Raw genomic sequence first — 17706 nt, 5'->3', positions numbered from 1 at the left:
GGAAGCCCGTGTGTGAAAGCTTACTTTACTTTAATTATGGATCGACTTTATTTTTTTCTTTTAATTTTTATATACAAAGTAAAATCATCATTACGAAATTATTGACTTTTTATTCACATTTCCACCTAACGAACCCCATTAATAAAATCAAAAAATCAATTTGAGATAAAATTAATTTAGTTGTGTGTGAGTCTTGAAATTGAACTTTCAGTCTAGTAATCTGAATTCAAGTGTTAGTGGAAACCTTATCTGCTTATTGAGAACCAAGCCTATGTTTATCACCCTAGATGGGTTTCATGGCCCAAAAGTTTTTTTCATTTTTCTTAGTATTTTTGGCACTTTTTTTTACTGAGAACTAAGCCCATGTTTATTGCTATAGATGGGTTTCATAGCCCAACCAAAATGTATAGAGGTATTTAAGAAAATCTCTGAATTAAAGCATTCAATAATTCAAATTTCAAAATGAAAAGATGAAAGATGTTAGCTCGTGTCAAAAGCCTCTTGTAGCCCATTGTTAGTAAGAATTTTGAGACAAGCGGACGGAAGAAGTAATTCCATATTTCAGATTTTATGGTTATTAGATTTTGAAGAACATATTTGAGACTTCTTTGATAACATCTGGCTTTGGGTGGGTTTATATTTTGTAATTTATGATTTTCAAAATATTTTTCTTTCCATATTCCTTTTACAACGTGGAAGGAAGAGTAGGTGCTACATTTTGGTTTTCAATTTCAAAGTAAAACTATAATGTTGCAAAACAAATTAAAAAGCCCTTCAGAAATCTACATTATAATGAGTCAGTTTCATCACTCCTATGCGACACGTCAGCGGGTAAGTGGCCCCACTTTTAAAAAGTGTGAAAAAATGTCAAGTCTGTGGCTCGAACCCGAGTTATTGTGATATAAACACCAACATTTATACCACTAAACTAAAGGATACTTTGTACATTGATTACCGAAACTAATATATAATGAGTCAGTTTCATCACTCCTGATGCGACACGTCAGTAGGTACGTGAGTCCCACTTTTAAAAAGTGTGAAAAAAATGTCAAGTTTGTGACTCGAACCCGGGTTACTGTGATATAAACAAACCGCTAAACTAAAGAATACTTTGTACATTGATTACCGAAACTAATATATATTTATGAAGGATTTCTTATAGTAGATCCCACACATAACTGTAATGTTTCAATACTCACGTGTAACTTTGATCATCGAAACCTATTTAGTAAAATCCGCATTCTGGCCCAATAAAACTTATAAGTAGACTAAATCTCTTTTGTATGTATCTAGGATTTTTATAGTACTTTGTCTCCACCGATAAACCGAAGCGTTACCCTTTTAGCTTATCAAAAAATATTCTGAAACTTTTCATCTTCACCTCTCTATATCTCCAACGATCAGTTATGGTACACCTCTGAAACGATCCGTCTTAGTATATATAATTCCTCAAACAAACCTTGAGACCCATATCTCTTATTAAATTACTCCTAAATTGAACTGTCGCAGCTTTTAGCCAACCTTCGAAGATGTCAGCCTCCAGTGTTGTTGTTGCTTAATCGGTTGTTGTCCCCGCCACCTTTCTCCGCCTAGAACATAGTACCCAGGAAAAGGTATTGACAATTTGACTTTCTATGGAATACTATATACCATATTTGTTTAATCAATATTCAAGTTATCAGTTTTAATACTTTAAGCGTATGTTTCTCTGGGCATAATTCTGAGATCCACGGTTCTATCCCAGTTCGTGTGAATCACTATCATTCATCGCTACGATAGGGGGTCGATCGTGAAAGTTGATTAATCTCTTTGAAGTTGTCCGATTAACTAATATGATGTAAACTCTGTTCTGATGGGCTATAACGAAAAGTTATTTGGTTGCTAGGACTAACAGAGGCTGCAAGGCTGGGTACGTCTCAGGCGGAGCTGAAGGACGGTACAACTAGAGCGCCTATCGTCTGGTTTTTGTCATGCCAACGTCCTATGGAACTTAAGCCTTCCTAGGAGAATCCATATCACTTCGAAACGTCGGCTGTCATTTTCAATAGGTACCACCAAGATGTAAAAATTTTTATGTTTGTGGTGTGGTTCGACTCAAGATTGAAACTTTTGCTGATGAAATAATGATTTTGTGGATGCATGTCAATTAAATTTACGAGGGTACAAACTGTTCACTGTACATTGGCAGGGAAAAAATGGCTATGTATGGTTCAGTTGTAACACCGGTGTGGTGCAATGGGGATGGACATGGTAACCAAAGGTGTGCATAATGTTATTGAGTTTCTCAGCGATGATTCCCCTGACATGGATGTGATCGAAATCTTTGGTGAGTTCCTTTTTTATGTTATTGATTTGATTTTAAAGCAATGCCTTTTAGCTTAGTGTCATCTTGAGACTTAAAAACTTGAAATTTATTGGTCAGATAACTTCTTTTCCGACATTAACAAACCTGCTGTGGTGAACTGCATCGAGGGACATGGCAGTAATTAAAAGAGAGATAGGGAACAAGGTGTTGAAAACGAGTGTGTCTGGTTTGGTGGAGCTCAATATACTCAAGAACCTCACCGTCTATGTTGTTGCAGGCTCTCTAGGTCAATTCAAATCTCATGCGAGCAACATAGTGTTTGATGTATTCATAGCTACTTGCCAAGATCCAGCCCAAAACATGGAGAGCTCTCAAATTGATGGAAGCCATTAATAGCAATCACCGTACCATCACTATCTCCACCATCACTGAAGATACCATCATATAGAACCATGGCAAGGTTGTCTAATTTTACTTGTCGTCACGTTCATGTATTTCAGGAGCACAGTGAGAACATTCTTCCAAGCAGTGAAGATGACGTAGGATTGGCAGCATCATCGGGCCCGTCTGTTTTGGGACACAAGGTCGATGAGGAATGTGCTGCAGCAGATCTTCCAGAGATTTTAGACGCTCAGAACAACCGCAAGCGCTGCCGTGAGTGATTGGAAATATCTATTATATTCCTATCAACGTCTTTTCTATGCATTTTAAAAAACTGCTATTATCTTTGTTTTCCATCATAAACTTTGGATATTTTTTTCCTTGCATGTTTTCTCTGTTCGGAGATATTATTTCTATTTTGGATTATTAATGAAACGTCGACGGGTTCTAACTCATACAAGATTTGTCAGTGGTGTATTTTTTTGGTTTACCTATTTCTGACATTTTTTTGTCCACCATAAACTATTTTTAACAAAATCGAGTAAAACTCTAAAAATAAATAATTTTGCAACTGTATAATTTTATAAATTTTTCTAGAGTTATTAATTTTTATTTAAAAAATAGTTTATTACAGTTCTATATTTTTGAAATTAATTTAGGTAAAATAAGAAAATAATTTAATTTATTGTTCGATAAATTGTTTAATTTTTTGAATTCAAATTTTATATTTTTTTCCTTACACTATTTGTTTTATATACTAACAACTACCTAAGTAAATACTAAACAATTTCATAAACTTTATCTTTTGAACATGAAAGCGCTAATAACGCTAATGGTCGATCAAATCATTACGAAAATAATGCATAATGAATTCGCCGGTCATTCTTATATCAACTTAATCAAACTGTGTGACTTCCAAATGTTATGTTCATCACCAATTATATACAACACGGAAAAACAAAAGTGGAAAAAATAAACGACAAAATCCCATACACAAAACTACACAACGATCAATAACTTATCGGCTATACCCCTAGTGGAAATAAAGGAACAACTAGGAACGGGGAAGGCCATTGTCTACTGATCTACTCTACTCTATGAATTAACCACCCATAATTTAGTCATCTCTTTAATTTCCATTTATTGAGTCCTTAGCCTATAGAACTCATCCTCCCTTGGTCCCTTACCTCTCTCAATAATTGTCACCCTTTTTCACATTAATACATGTGTTCAGAAAATTAATTAACCAGATTGTTACTTGGAATTCCCTATTACAAACTAGCAATTTAGTTATATGCTAAGAAGAAATATATTTTAGATCATCCAAACATTCATTCTTTGATTGTTAGCTGCTGTATTAATTCCAGAAACATTTAGACAAAAGAGTTAAGATTTATCCAGAATCAGAAGATTTTGCAAGCACAAATAATGGGGAGGAAGAGATATTGAGGCCCATATTCAGAGAGCCAGAGAAAGATCATGTGATACATCTATTTTCATGGTCCCCTCTTCTCTTATATTATTAGTTTACCCTTTTTTACATCAATCTGACATTACATTTTATCATTCCATTCATCACCCCAAATTACACAATCTCTTTTACAGTATAATAAACTAATGTTATAAATCAAATCTGTATATGGGTTTGTCTTTTGGCTGTTCTTTACTTTCCATTTGCAATTATAAAATAAATTGATCAATCACCTTCTAAGTAATGATGTACATTTAACACTGATTAGCTGAAATAAAAGTACAGACTCTTTTAAAATTCTTGATAATGGATCTCAAAAAGATTCTCCCAGATGGGAGCTTGACCTAACGGTTAAGTGGGAGTGTGAATTAGGTCGAAAGCGACCCCGTTCATCTTTTCTATATGTACGGACGGTATTTCTTATAAACAGTTACTAAAATACCCCTGAATAATTGACAATCTGCGTGACTCCACCTCAGGTTGTGAGAACGAAGAGAAAGAGCCAAAGAGTGTGCGAATGATATGATTACAGCATTTGAATTCTTTTTGATGTGTAATGCGAAAGTCCCACTTTTTCATATTTGGAAAGTTTGTATCATTTTCTTGTGAAACAACGTTTATACTGGTACCAATCCATATATATAACAGATCTCGGTCATAGTCTTATTAGATCCACAAACAATATAGACTACAAAAAACCATAGATGTGTACCGTCCTACATTATGTAGTGATTGTATCCTCCACATAAAATGGAACTTGTTCATTTACATGTGAGAGCCAGATTCAAACAGATCCACATACTCTTCCATAGAGTCTACACACACACACACACATACACTACTAGAAAACTTTGATATAGACACGGTAATTTTCGTGACTGAGACTCATTTTTCGTGACTATATGACATCATAGACACGAAAAGTCACGAAAAAAAAATGTATCTATACGGTCGTGACCAAAATTAACCGTGATAATTCGTGACTAAAATAGTCACATGTTGGACACAGTTTCATTCGTGACTATAATTGTCACATTAGTCATAAAAACAATTGTATCTACTCAGTCACGTTTTTTTATTGTGACTTTACGTGACTATCTGCAAAAAATATTTTTTAAAAAAAAAACACAAAATAAAAATAAATTTTTTAGTAATTTAATTCAGAAAACACAAATTATGTAATATACATAATTACATATATTTACAGAAAATTACATACATATATATATATATATATCAACGCCTCCACCGCTCCACCATCGGCTCCGCCACCGGCTTCTCCACCGACACCTCCATCAGATTTTACACCGACACCTCCACCTGCTCTGGATGCCATGGGTTAAGCGATGAGTCTGCTGGTGGTAGAGCCACCGGTGTTACGGCTGAACCGACGAACCGATATGCTCGCCACGCCTTCTCCGCCGTCAGGCTTCTTATGCCTCCACCGCCATCAAGCTTCTTCTATCTCCTCTGCTGTCAAGCTTCTTCTGCCTCCTCCCCCCCCCCCCCCCCCGATCTGTTTCATATCCTCTTCTTGTTTTAATCTGCATCTGAAAAAAGAAAAAACACTGAGATTATAGAAAAAATAAATAAAAAGAGTAATCAGGTAGAGAAGTGATGAATGAGGAGGTGGAGATTGAGATAATGGTGTCGGAGGTGATGGTGTGTGATGGTGTTGGTTGTTGAGACAGTTTAGATTCACGAAGACGGATGGAGAGATAGGGGATACGAACAGTTAAGAGGAGAGAAAGGAAGAAAGAGATAGAAGAAAAAGTGTGTTTTTTACTTTAGTGCATTTTGGTCCGTTAGATTCACTTTTATCAATGGATGTGGTTATATAGAACATGATCCGAGCCCTTGGATCTGATAGCACTACAAGAAAACATCAAGGATTCTGAGGGAAAAAATCGTCGGAATTTCGTCGGAATATCGTTATTCCGACGCAATTCCGACGAAATACGTCGTCGGAAATAATTCCTCGGAATTTCTTTTTTCCTCTGAAATCCCTCGGAATTTTCCGACGGAATTCCGAGGAAATAAATTTCCGAGGAAATTCCGAGGATCCCTTGTTTGTCGGAAAAGTCCTCGGAATATACCGAGGTAGAACTTCGTCGGGATAATTCCTCGGAAGTTCATCGATCGATGCGTGTTTGGACATATATACATCGATCGATAGGAGTATACCGACGGACTTTTTCCTCGGTTTATTCCGAGGAACTGTTCCCTCGGTATATTCCGAGGGATCCGTTCCTCGGAATTTTCCGAGGGAGTTGTCCCTCGGAAAATTCCGAGGGAAATGTCCCTCGCTATATTTTTTAAAAAAACGGATCGATCGATGCGTTTTTGTTCAAAAACGCATCGATCGATGTAGTGAAAAATATAATTAATTTCCTCGAAATGTAAAAAATATTAATTTTTTTGAAAAAAATAAAATTTCTGAAATTTAAATTCGAAAATATGAAATTAAAAGTAAAATTGAAATCATACTAATTAATATTCAAAGTTTCACAAATAAAAATAAAACATTCCGAGATTGGGGAAAAAAAAACTACGGGTCTGGCACGTCCGGGAACACCTCGTTCGGGTACATCCTCTGCATCATCTCCATCATTTGCTGGTTCAGCCTCCTCTGTGCCTCATAGCCCGCCTGTTGAGCCGCCATCTGGGTCTCCAACAAAGATATTCGATCATCTTTGTCCTTCAACTGAGCCGTAAGTACTTCTGGATCAACAAAGGGCGGTGGTGCAGAAGAAGGAGGAACCGACCGGGTGCGACGACCCAAACCGAACAAACGTCCCTTCTTCTTTGGAACCGACTGAATAGAAAAAAGCCAAATTTAGAAATTTAAACCAAGAAATAAATGAATTGAACTTTAAAAAAAAAAGAACTTACGGATTCAACGATTTCGTTGATTCGAAACCGGGACAAGTTGGTCGAAGCCGTCGAAGCGTCATCCTCGGTTTGAAGCTGAGACACTTCGTCTACCACCTGAGTTTGGACCAGGTCGACCACGTCCCTCACAAGACCGTCATCAATCTGGCCGGTCTTCTTGTTGGTATACGCCCTCCTCATTAGGGCGAGATCATCGACCGGCTCGCCATCATTTTCTTCCGCCTTGAAAAAAAACATAAAATTAAAGAAACATTAGAAATTAGAAGAAATGCACAATAAATTTAAATTCTGAAACTCAAATAATTGAAGAAAAAGCGGTTGAACTTACCATGCGATCTCCGAGAGTGGCAATAGATTGAGCACCCAAGTTATGCTTGTAGATGCCCTTCCCTTTACGGTCGCTCCTGCGGTTGGTGGAGTTGGTGGAAGAAGTTTCTTTCGTCTCCTCCTTATCCCAATGCGCACACAACTCCTTCCAGACCGTATCGTTCATCGACTTTGGGACCTTTTAATTAAAAAAAAAGAAAAAGTTTAATAAATTAAAAAATAGTTTAATAAATTAAAAAATTGTTTAATAAATTAAATCGAACCTTATTGATTTCCCACTTCTTCTTCCACTCGTGGATCTGCTTCCCATAGTTGTCCATTACTTTATGGACGAAGTGGTGATAGATAAAGAGCGTCTCATCGGAATTCCAGTTGAACTCTTGCTGAAAAAAAAACACAATTAGTAGAAAATTTATATTAAAGATTAAAAATATAAGTAAAAAATTAGAATACTTACCGCAAACTGACGAAACCACAGAACCTGCTTGTCGGTTGGGAAGTGAGTGAAAGTCGGATGTCCACTGTCGAGGGCCGAGTACATCATACGGTTGATCCATGCGCTGATCCCGTTCCCGGATCGGTTGAACCTTATTAAAAGAACAAACGGTTAATAATGAATCCAAATTTAAAGAAAAAAAAATGTTTAATTACCATGTTTGACCCCGTCCATGTGGATACGGAGTGAGATACGGAAGATGGTCACGACCGGGCTGTTGAACCAACTCCGCAACCCTCATCACTCCCGGAGGACCCGGAGGAACAGGAGCGGATGCAGCAGCGGGAGCGAGAGGAGCATGAGCGGGTGCAGCAGAGGGAGATGTATGGTTGGAGCTGTGGGGCGAAGGGGAATCCTGAAAATGGCTGGAATCCCGAGACTGGCTCCCCGTACCACCACGACCACGACGCTGTCGAGGCCGGGTCTGATCATCATGAGACCTGTAAATTAAAAAATATATATTTAATAAATACAGAAATATATAAATTAATTTTTTTTATTAAAAAAAAATCCCAAATAATTTAATCACAGAAAAAGATTTATATATATTAAATTTTTTTAATAAATATATAAAAATAGTTCTAATAAACAAAAATAGTTTTAATAAATAAAAATTGTTTAATAATTAAAATGTTTTGTAAAATCCAAAAAATCGAATTTATATAGAAATTTTTTTTTGTAAAATCCAAAAAATCGAATTTATATAGAAAAATCGTTTTGTAAAATACAAAAATCGATTTTATATACAAAAATTGATTTTATAAATACAAAAAATAAAAAAATTATAAAAAAATTCTAAATCAATTCAACAAAACAAATTATTCAACCAAATCACAATTCTAAACCTATTATACAACCAAATCACAATCCTAACCAATCACCCTAACAAAAATCTATCAAAACTACACAAAAACCTAACAAATAGAACCTAAGAGAGTGGGATAGGGTCCTTACATGATTTGTGTAAGAGAAGAGGGAGATCGCCGGAGATATCGTCGGATTTCAGGGGGAAATCGCCGGAGAGAAAGAGAGGAGTCGCGCAGAGGAAGAAGAGAAATGGGGAAGAAGAAGGGGCTCGTGGTTATAAAACCTAGGGTCCGACGGACATTATCCGTCGGAATTCCGTCGGAATTCTAATTTCAATTTTCGCGAAATATTTGCCCGGTAAAATGAAAATATTCCGAGGAAATTCCGACAGATAGTAAAATATCCGTCGGAATTTCCTCGGAATATTCCGAGGAAATACCGAGGAACTAGTGTTTGGGGTTTCAAAACATCAATTTTTTTTGCCGTATTTCATTTCTTATACAATTGTAATGCATACCATTGAGGATTCTTTGTATACATGAGCATAAACCATGAAATAACAAATTTCAAAACTAATTGAAAGTATTCCCTTTACCGTTCGTTAAAAGGTATAAGTGTTTCTCTTATGTTGCGAGATTTCGTTCATACAATCGGAAAAGTGTTAATTATACGGTAAGGAACAAATTTTTGACTTCATAATGAACGTAAGACACTTAATAAGGGTTATATAGGTGTTATTCAAACGGCAAAACGTTGTTTTCGGTTTAAAAACCCTATTTCCTCGGAATTTCCTCGGATTATTCCGAGGGAACTCCGACGAAACCCTCTTCTTCCTCGAAATTTCCTCGGAATATTCCGAGGAAATTCCGACGAACTAGTGTTTGGGGTTTCAAAACGTAATTTTTTTAAAAAAAACGCATCGATCGATGCGTTTTTGAACAAAAACAAATCGATCGATTACTAAGATGGCCCGGGCCGTAAGATTGTGATCGATCGATGAGAGTATCCCATCGATCTATCGACAATCTGAATTGTTCCTCGGAATTTCCTCGGAAAATCTTGTATGTTTTTTTAAAAATGCATCGATCGATGCGTTATAGAACAAAAACGCATCGATCGATTACTAGGATGGACCGGGCCGTAAGATTGTGATCGATCGATGAGATTAACCCATCGATCTATCGACAATCTGAATTGTTCCTCGGAATTTCATCGGAAAATCTTGTATGTTTTTTTAAAAATGCATCGATCGATGCGTTATAGAACAAAAACGCATCGATCGATTACTAGGATTTACGGGGCCGTAAGATTGTGATCGATCGATGAGAGTAACCCATCGATCTATCGACAATCTGAATTGTTCCTCGGAATTTCGTCGGAAAATCTTGTATGTTTTTTTAAAAATGCATCGATCGATGCGTTATAGAACACAAACGCATCGATCGATTACTAGGATGGACCGGGCCGTAAGATTGTGATCGATCGATGAGAGTATCCCATCGATCGATCGACAATCTGAATTGTTCCTCGGAATTTCCTCGGAAAATCTTGTATGTTTTTTTAAAAACGCATCGATCGATGCGTTATAGAACAAAAACGCATCGATCGATTACCAAGATGGCCCGGGCCGTAAGAATGTGATCGATCGATGCGTTATAGAAACAAAACGCATCGATCGATGCGTGTTCGGAAAACAGAATTATAAGGCAAAACCCGACCTTTTTTGGATCTAAACCTTAGAACTCTCATCCCCTCCGATTTCCCCTATAATTCGCCCCCCCCTTTCTCTCTCTATAATCATCCGATTTGAACAATTTTGGGCTCTATTCCACTTGATTTTTCGAGCTCTACCTGATTCCTACACTCGTCTTCACCCTAAGACAGGTATACTCCGCGAATCTCCACATTCTGAAATCGTGTTCTTGAGCAATTTTTTGGGTTTTGTGAATTTCTTATTTCCGTGTTGATTCCTTGATCAAATATGCATGAAACAGATGTTTAAACATGGAATAGAACACAATTGTCTGTGATCAACGAGTTTGGAACATGATTTGAGATGATTTAGGGATAGAGAATTTTTTTCAATTTCGTTTTTTTTTATCACAACTCGATTTTGCTTTTCATTTTCATGTTCAGCTTTGCCTTCTTAATTGATTATAACCATGTTGAGAGCAATGATTCTATTTTGTAGAGAATGAAGCGCACGAAAACATCAGCAAAGAAAAACACACAAGAAGCGGGTTCGTCACAGCTGGAGAAGCAAAGGCCAAAGAAGTGGGATAAGTCTGATACCACCCACTACAACAACATGAAGAAGGTAGCCGTTCCGGCTACACAACTAGCATGTCCTGAGACGATGACAATATTGGGAATCAAAGCAGACATTGAAGGACTGTTCCAGAACATGGGTCTAGGCCAACTATGCAACCTCAAGGAACCCACTTATCCGGAGTTGGTACGCCAGTTCATAGCATCCGCATACGTCACCCGTCCCGATGATAGCCATCAGGAAGGTTTTCTGGCATTCGTAGTGCAGAAAGTATACTATGAGGTATCTTTCACAGACCTCTGCGGACTATTTGGATTGAGTGCGGGGGAGAGGACATATGGTCTTTATTGGACTTCAGAGCTGTTGAACTTCTGGGAAACGATTGGCACAGGGGTTTATAGATCTTCTCAGGCAAAGGAGTCACTTATCCGGAGCCCAGTACTGAGATATGCGACACGCCTCATTGGCTCATTGCTATACGGGACAACCACAGCCGCATCAGTCACGCAATGGGAGTTGTGCCTCCTGTACCAAGGTGTGAGGCATTTGCTACCGGCATTTGGAAACTCTACATTCCCACCTGCTACTGCCTTCAACATGGGAGCGGTGCTGGCCGCAAACTTAGCAGGATACAAGGGGAAAGTAACCAAATCCAAGAGCAATGCATGTGGATTTGGTGCAGTGATTACTCGGATCCTTAGACATGTGGGTGTAGACTGTGAGAACCACCAGGTAGCACTGGACAGATCGAACAACATTGCTTGGAACTACCTGGATGTCATTTCTCTAGTAAGTAAGGAGTTCATAGCTGGTCCCCACTCGAGGATCGATCGGGATGGTCCTTACGTCTACGTATTCCAGGACCGAGCGAAGAAAACACTCTACTGCCACCTGCCTCAGATCGGCCTGACTGCTCTACTTTCAGAGGCTGCAGTTGAGTTTCTACCCCCTGCTACCGCACTAGTAGACAAGCCATCCTTCTTCACGCCAAAATATCAGACCAAAGGCAAGGGCGTGGTTGATGAAGAAGGACAAGATGAGGCTGCACAAGCCATTCCAGATGATTCACAACCCCATCAGCTACTCCCATCAGACTCCAGCCAGTACAAGCTGCAAGAGCTTCCACCGAACGCCACTTCGCGCCAGCAACAACATTGGAGAGATCAGAGCATAAAGACAAACAACGACATGCTACACAAGATCTGGGCTGCCATTTCACGTATCAGGCCGTGTCGTTGCCAAAAGGATGATGTAGTTCATCGGGACAACTCTCCATCCAGCTCTGGTTCGGGTTCGAGTGGTACACACATGGTAAGAAAGAGGTCCAAGAGACCCAACGATGCAGGAACATCTGGAGCAGGAGACGAGGAGTAGGAGCTATCACCGGCTATTTTATTTTCTTTTCTATTCTAACGTTTTATGGTCTTATTTTCTGTTAATTTTGAACTGAGTTTTTTTTTAGGTTTCTTAATTATGAGTTCGTATTTCTTTTACATGGTTTCTTTGTTTTATTTGGTTGTGTTTTGTGTAGCTTTTAATTCGTATTCAGCTTTGCCTTGCTAGATAAACCAAATAACTATTATCCAAGGAAAGAGGTTATATCAAGTGTTCCTCGGAATTTCCTCGGTATTTCTTAAAAAAAAAAAAAAATAAGTTCAATGGTAGTCTGTTTCCGAGTCATCATCACCAGATGAATCTGAATCTGGATCTTGGTGAAACTCTCCAATTACTGGTTCATCCTCTACGTGAACGACGGCTTCCTCTCCAAAGTCGGTTAAATCGACTACAAGGCCAACTCCAGCTAAATCTTCTGCTGCACTACAGTTGCCGGATGTGCTTGGTTGTAGTGGGTCTTCCAGCTCAGAACTTCCCTGAACTCGGCCTCTCGGGTTGAGTCTTGTAACAGTAACCCATGGATCATCTCTGTTCCTTACCCGGGGGTACTTGATATAACAAACCTGTAACATTTAGAAAAATTATAAATTAATACACATGATGATGAATCATTCTGAATAATTAACATTTAATTACCTGATCGGCCTGGGAAGCAAGAATGAAAGGATCATAATATTGCAGCTTTCGCCTCGAATTTACTGATATAACACCAAATGCATCTGTTCTCACACCTCGATCTGGGGTGTTGTCGTGCCAATCACAATAGAAAACAGTACAGCGCAATCCAACCATGCCCAAATACTTGATTTCCAAAATCTCATGTATGTGTCCGTAGTATACATCATCTCCTGATGCAGAACAAACGCCAGCATCATAAGTCGTACTCGAACGTCTCCTCTTCTGAGTTGTGAATGCATATCCTCGAGTACAAAATCTCGGATATGACTTCACAACAAAGTTTGGTCCAACGACCATCTCACGTATCCAATCGTCAAATGTTTCACCTCTGGCCAAACCAGCAGACACCTATTAATAGCACATATATATATATTATATCAATAAATGTGAATTAGTATAAATATGTGATAAAATATATTTTAATTTGTTTAAAGCACTCACATAAGTAAACATCCATCCAGTAAATTCTCTCTGCTTCATTTCTTCTAGTTCGTCCTCTGTGGCGTATCTATACTCGAACCGCTTTTCTGCCATGAAAATCCTGTATATGATGACAATAATGTAATTAATTAAGATTTAAATTTCAACTTGTTAAAATAAAAATTTGTAAGCTCATTTATTTACCTCTCATATTGAAGAACGTCTTCGCAGTTGGTGAGCAAATATGTTTGCAAATGACTGCGCTCCTGCTCAGTAAGTCGACGGTCCTTTGGTTTTCCGCTAAGTCGTCCAACGTCTGTGAAAATGTCTGGAACCGTAACATGATATGTTGCCCGTTCGCCTCTATCATCATGCCGAGCAGGTCTTCTGTTTTTGGTCTGAACTTCTGCTGGAAAGTAGTACTCGGCAAAGTTTGAAGTTTCTTCATTGATCATCTGTGCGACTATAGAACCTTCCACCCTACTTAAATTTTTCACCATCTTCTTCAAATGGAACATATACCGCTCATACAGATACATCCATCTATACTGCACAGGACCACCAAGTTCCAATTCTCTTGCCAGGTGAATAACAAGATGCTCCATAACATCAAAAAATGAGGGAGGAAATATCTTCTCAAGGTTGCACTGAATCACGGCTATGTTAGTCTTCAAATTTTCAATACCTTCAAGAGTCACTGATCTCGTGCATAAATCGCGGAAGAAACCACTTATCCCTGCAATTGCTTCATGAACATTTCGTGGTAATATTTCCTTGAAGGCGAACGGAAGGAGGCGCTGCATCATTACATGGCAATCGTGGCTTTTCAAGCCAGTAAACTTTCCTTCCTTTCTGTCGATACAGTTACGCAAATTTGATGCGTAACCGTCTGGAAATTCCACATCGTTTGAAATCCAATCAAAGAACGCATCTTTTCCCGCTGCATCAAGTCGGTATATGGGAAAAGGAGCCCTACCATTCTCATCAACATGAAGTTCTGAACGAGCACATATATCGACTAAATCCAGTCTTGACTTCAAATTATCCTTTGTTTTACCTTGAACATTAAGGATCGTGTTCATGAGATTGTCAAAAAAGTTCTTCTCAATATGCATGACATCTAAATTATGCCTTAGCAGATGATCCTCCCAGTATGGCAGATCCCAGAAAATACTTTTTTTGTGCCAGTTATGTAGTTCTCCAACAGCATCTACCGGAAAACGCTCATGTCCACCGACTTCTGGCGTCCTTTCTGCACCAAAATCTCTTAGTTGTATCTTCAAATCTTTCCCACAAATTTCCGGAGGTGGACTGTCAAACACCCTCTTGTTCTTCGTAAACAAATTCCTACTCCTACGATATGGATGATCAGGTGGTAGGAATCTCCTGTGACAGTCAAACCAACACGTTTTCCTTCCGTGCTTTAGTTGGAAAGCATCAGTGTTATCTTGACAATATGGACATGATAGCCTTCCATGCGTTGTCCATCCAGACAACATACCATATGCTGGAAAATCACTTATTGTCCACATTAGTACTGCCCGCATTTGAAAGTTTTCTTTACACGAAACATCGTATGTTTCAGCACCTTGAGCCCATAGTTGTTGCAACTCATATATTAGTGGCTGAAGAAACACATCAAGTGATCTCTTAGGATGCTCTGGTCCGGGAACGAGAATCGAGAGAAACAAAAACTCTCGTCGCAAGCACAAGTTTGGGGGGAGGTTGTATGGTGTAAGAATGACGGGCCATAGAGAATACTGTCTTCCACTCTTGCCAAACGGACTGAAACCATCAGTACATAATCCAAGGTAGACATTTCTTCTCTCATACGCAAAGTCGGGATACTTTGATTGGAAATGCTTCCACGCTTTTGCATCTGAAGGATGTCTGATCTCACCATCTGTTGAGTGCTCCGCATGCCATCTCATTGGTTGCGCTGTGCGTTCAGACAGATACAACCTCTGCAACCTTTCCGTCAAAGGTAAATACCACATCCTTTTATATGGCACTGGAACTCTTCCAATTGTATCTTTATAACGAGGCTTTCCACAAAATTTGCATGTAACCCGCTGTTCATCCACCCTCCAATAAATCATGCAGTTGTCGCTGCATACATCTATTACCTGATACGATAAACCAAGACCAGCTACGAGTTTCTGAACCTCGTAGTATGAACCAGGAGCTACATTATCCTCGGGTAGAATACCTTTTACAAAATCAGCAATCGCATCCACACAGTCTTCAGCCAAATTATAATCTGTTTTAATGCCCATCAATCTTGTAGCAGATGATAAAGCTGAATGACCATCTCTGCAACCTTCGTACAATGGTTGCTTTCCAGCATCCAACATATCATAAAATCTCCTAGCTTCTGCATTGGGTAAATCTTCCCCTCTAAAATGATCATTTACCATCTGCTCAGTACCTACACCATAATCTACATCCGTTCTAATTGGTTCTTCTAATCTAACCGCTGGCTGAGGTTCACTAGTACTACCATGTTCATAATCAGTTTCCCCATGATGATACCAAATTTTGTAACTTCGTGTAAACCCACTCAAATATAGATGAGTCCAAACATCCCACTCTTTAATAACCTTTCTATTTTTACAATTAGAGCAAGGACATCTTAACATACCTGTTTTTGCTTCCGGTTGTCGGTGAACTAACCCCATGAATTCAGTTATACCTCGTTGGTATTCTTCCGTAAGCAATCTCGTGTTCGGATCCAAATGAGGTCGATCGATCCAAGAACGAAAATAATTTGAAGAAGACATATTTTTTATGAATCAAATTCGTGTGTAAATAGAGTAAGAGGGAGGATGAAGATATGAAGTGAATGAAGAGGAAGAGGAGTGCTTGTATTTATAGTTTAAATCCTGCCGACATACCGAGGAAATTCCGACGGAATTCCGACGGACAAAACTAGTTCGTCGGAATTTCCTCGGAATTTTGTAAAATCCCCCAACGGCTCTCCAACGGCTATAATATTTCCTCGGAATTCATCGGTTTTTTCCGAGGAACAGAGTTTTCCTCGGAATTTCCTCGGAATATTCCGACGGACTGTAGTTTCCTCGGAATCCCGTCGGTATATTCCGAGGAAATTCCGAGGAAACCCAATTTTGTGTTTCCTCGGAAATTCCTCGAGATATTCCGAGGATTTCATTTTCCGTCGGAATGTCCGTCAGAATATCGCTGTTTTCTTGTAGTGTATGCTGCTTTTATGTTGACCAATCAGATCTTATGTATTTGATTTCCTATTTTTTCCATTGATTTCCTATTCTAATTTGTTTTTAACATATATAATATTTATGATAAACTTCAAAAGAGCAATTGGTGCCAAAATTCCATCATAAGTCCAAAATTGAGTCTAGTGTTTGATATAAAATAGGGTTTAGTTTAAAATTTGAAACTGAAGTTTGGAAAAATATATTTAAAACTTAAATATAAGATTTAGAGTATAGATATAAGAAATAGAGTGGTATATAGGGTTTGAGGTTTATATTTATGATTTTAAATTAAGTTTTGGAATATTAATTACTATATTTTATAATTAAAATTAGTTAAAATTTTAGAAGTTAGTTTTTATCAATATATATTAATTATTATATTTTATAATTAAAATTAGTTAAAAGTTTAGAAGTTAGTTTTTATACTTTAGGGTATGAAAGGAAATAGGATTTATATGTTATATGTTTAAAGTTTTCGATTAAGATTTGAAAAATAGATTTGAAAATTTTGATCCTTTGTAGATATTGATTTTAAGAATATTGTAATAACTGAAAAGTTATTTTAAAATTAAGGCTTAGGGTTTTTAATCTAGGGTATGTAGTATATATATCGTATTTTGAGGTTTATAGTTAGGTGTATATAGTGTTTGGAGTTTAGATTTAAGATTTGAGTTTAAGTTATGAAAAACAACAAATCATGAGTTTAGTTTTGAAGATTTGAGGTTAAAATATTATGTTTTTAGGTTTGTGTGAAGATTTTAGGGTTTAAAGCTCCATCTAGGGTTTAGGGTATCATATAGTCACGAAAACTTCGTGGCAAATTCGTGACTTTTTAGTCACGTTTTTAGTTTCGTGACTATTTCGTGATTTTTTTAGTCACGTTTTTTACTTCGTAACAATTTCGTGACTTTTTTAGTCACGTTTTTTACTTCGTGATAATTTCGTGAGTAACTAAAAAATAGTCACGTTTCTTCGTGACCATTTCGTATCTATAAGCATTTTTTCTACTAGTGATATGTACGTACTAATTAA

General features: G+C 37.8%; 1 protein-coding gene across 1 annotated transcript; it reads right to left on the bottom strand.

The window, feature by feature from the left end:
- Positions 1–5290: 5290 nt before the first annotated feature.
- On the bottom strand, positions 5291–8113 carry LOC125585219. Its single transcript, XM_048753887.1, has 7 exons — positions 8028–8113; positions 7834–7963; positions 7640–7759; positions 7378–7554; positions 7050–7271; positions 6710–6972; positions 5291–6433 (listed from the first exon to the last, which is right to left on the bottom strand). The coding sequence occupies exons 1-7, from the start codon at positions 8111–8113 to the stop codon at positions 6043–6045; spliced, it is 1389 nt and encodes a 462-aa protein (XP_048609844.1). The 3' UTR covers positions 5291–6042.
- Positions 8114–17706: the final 9593 nt, after the last annotated feature.

Source organism: Brassica napus, chromosome C4, assembly GCF_020379485.1.
Source record: "Brassica napus cultivar Da-Ae chromosome C4, Da-Ae, whole genome shotgun sequence".
NCBI lineage: Eukaryota > Viridiplantae > Streptophyta > Magnoliopsida > Brassicales > Brassicaceae > Brassica > Brassica napus.
Note: the sequence above shows the minus strand (reverse complement) of the source record. Positions and strands in the feature narration are given on the sequence as shown.

What these genes read in the sequence shown, in the direction of transcription:
- LOC125585219 (XM_048753887.1), bottom strand. Translation starts at nt 8,113, where the DNA reads ATGAGGGTTGCGGAGTTGGTTCAACAGCCCGGTCGTGACCATCTTCCG. An exon ending in AGAAGTGGGAAATCAATAAG is followed by an intron (nt 7,555 to 7,639) that starts GTTCGATTTAAT and finishes TTTAATTAAAAG; the next exon opens with GTCCCAAAGTCGATGAACGA. An exon ending in CCACTCTCGGAGATCGCATG is followed by an intron (nt 7,272 to 7,377) that starts GTAAGTTCAACC and finishes TTTTTTTTCAAG; the next exon opens with GCGGAAGAAAATGATGGCGA.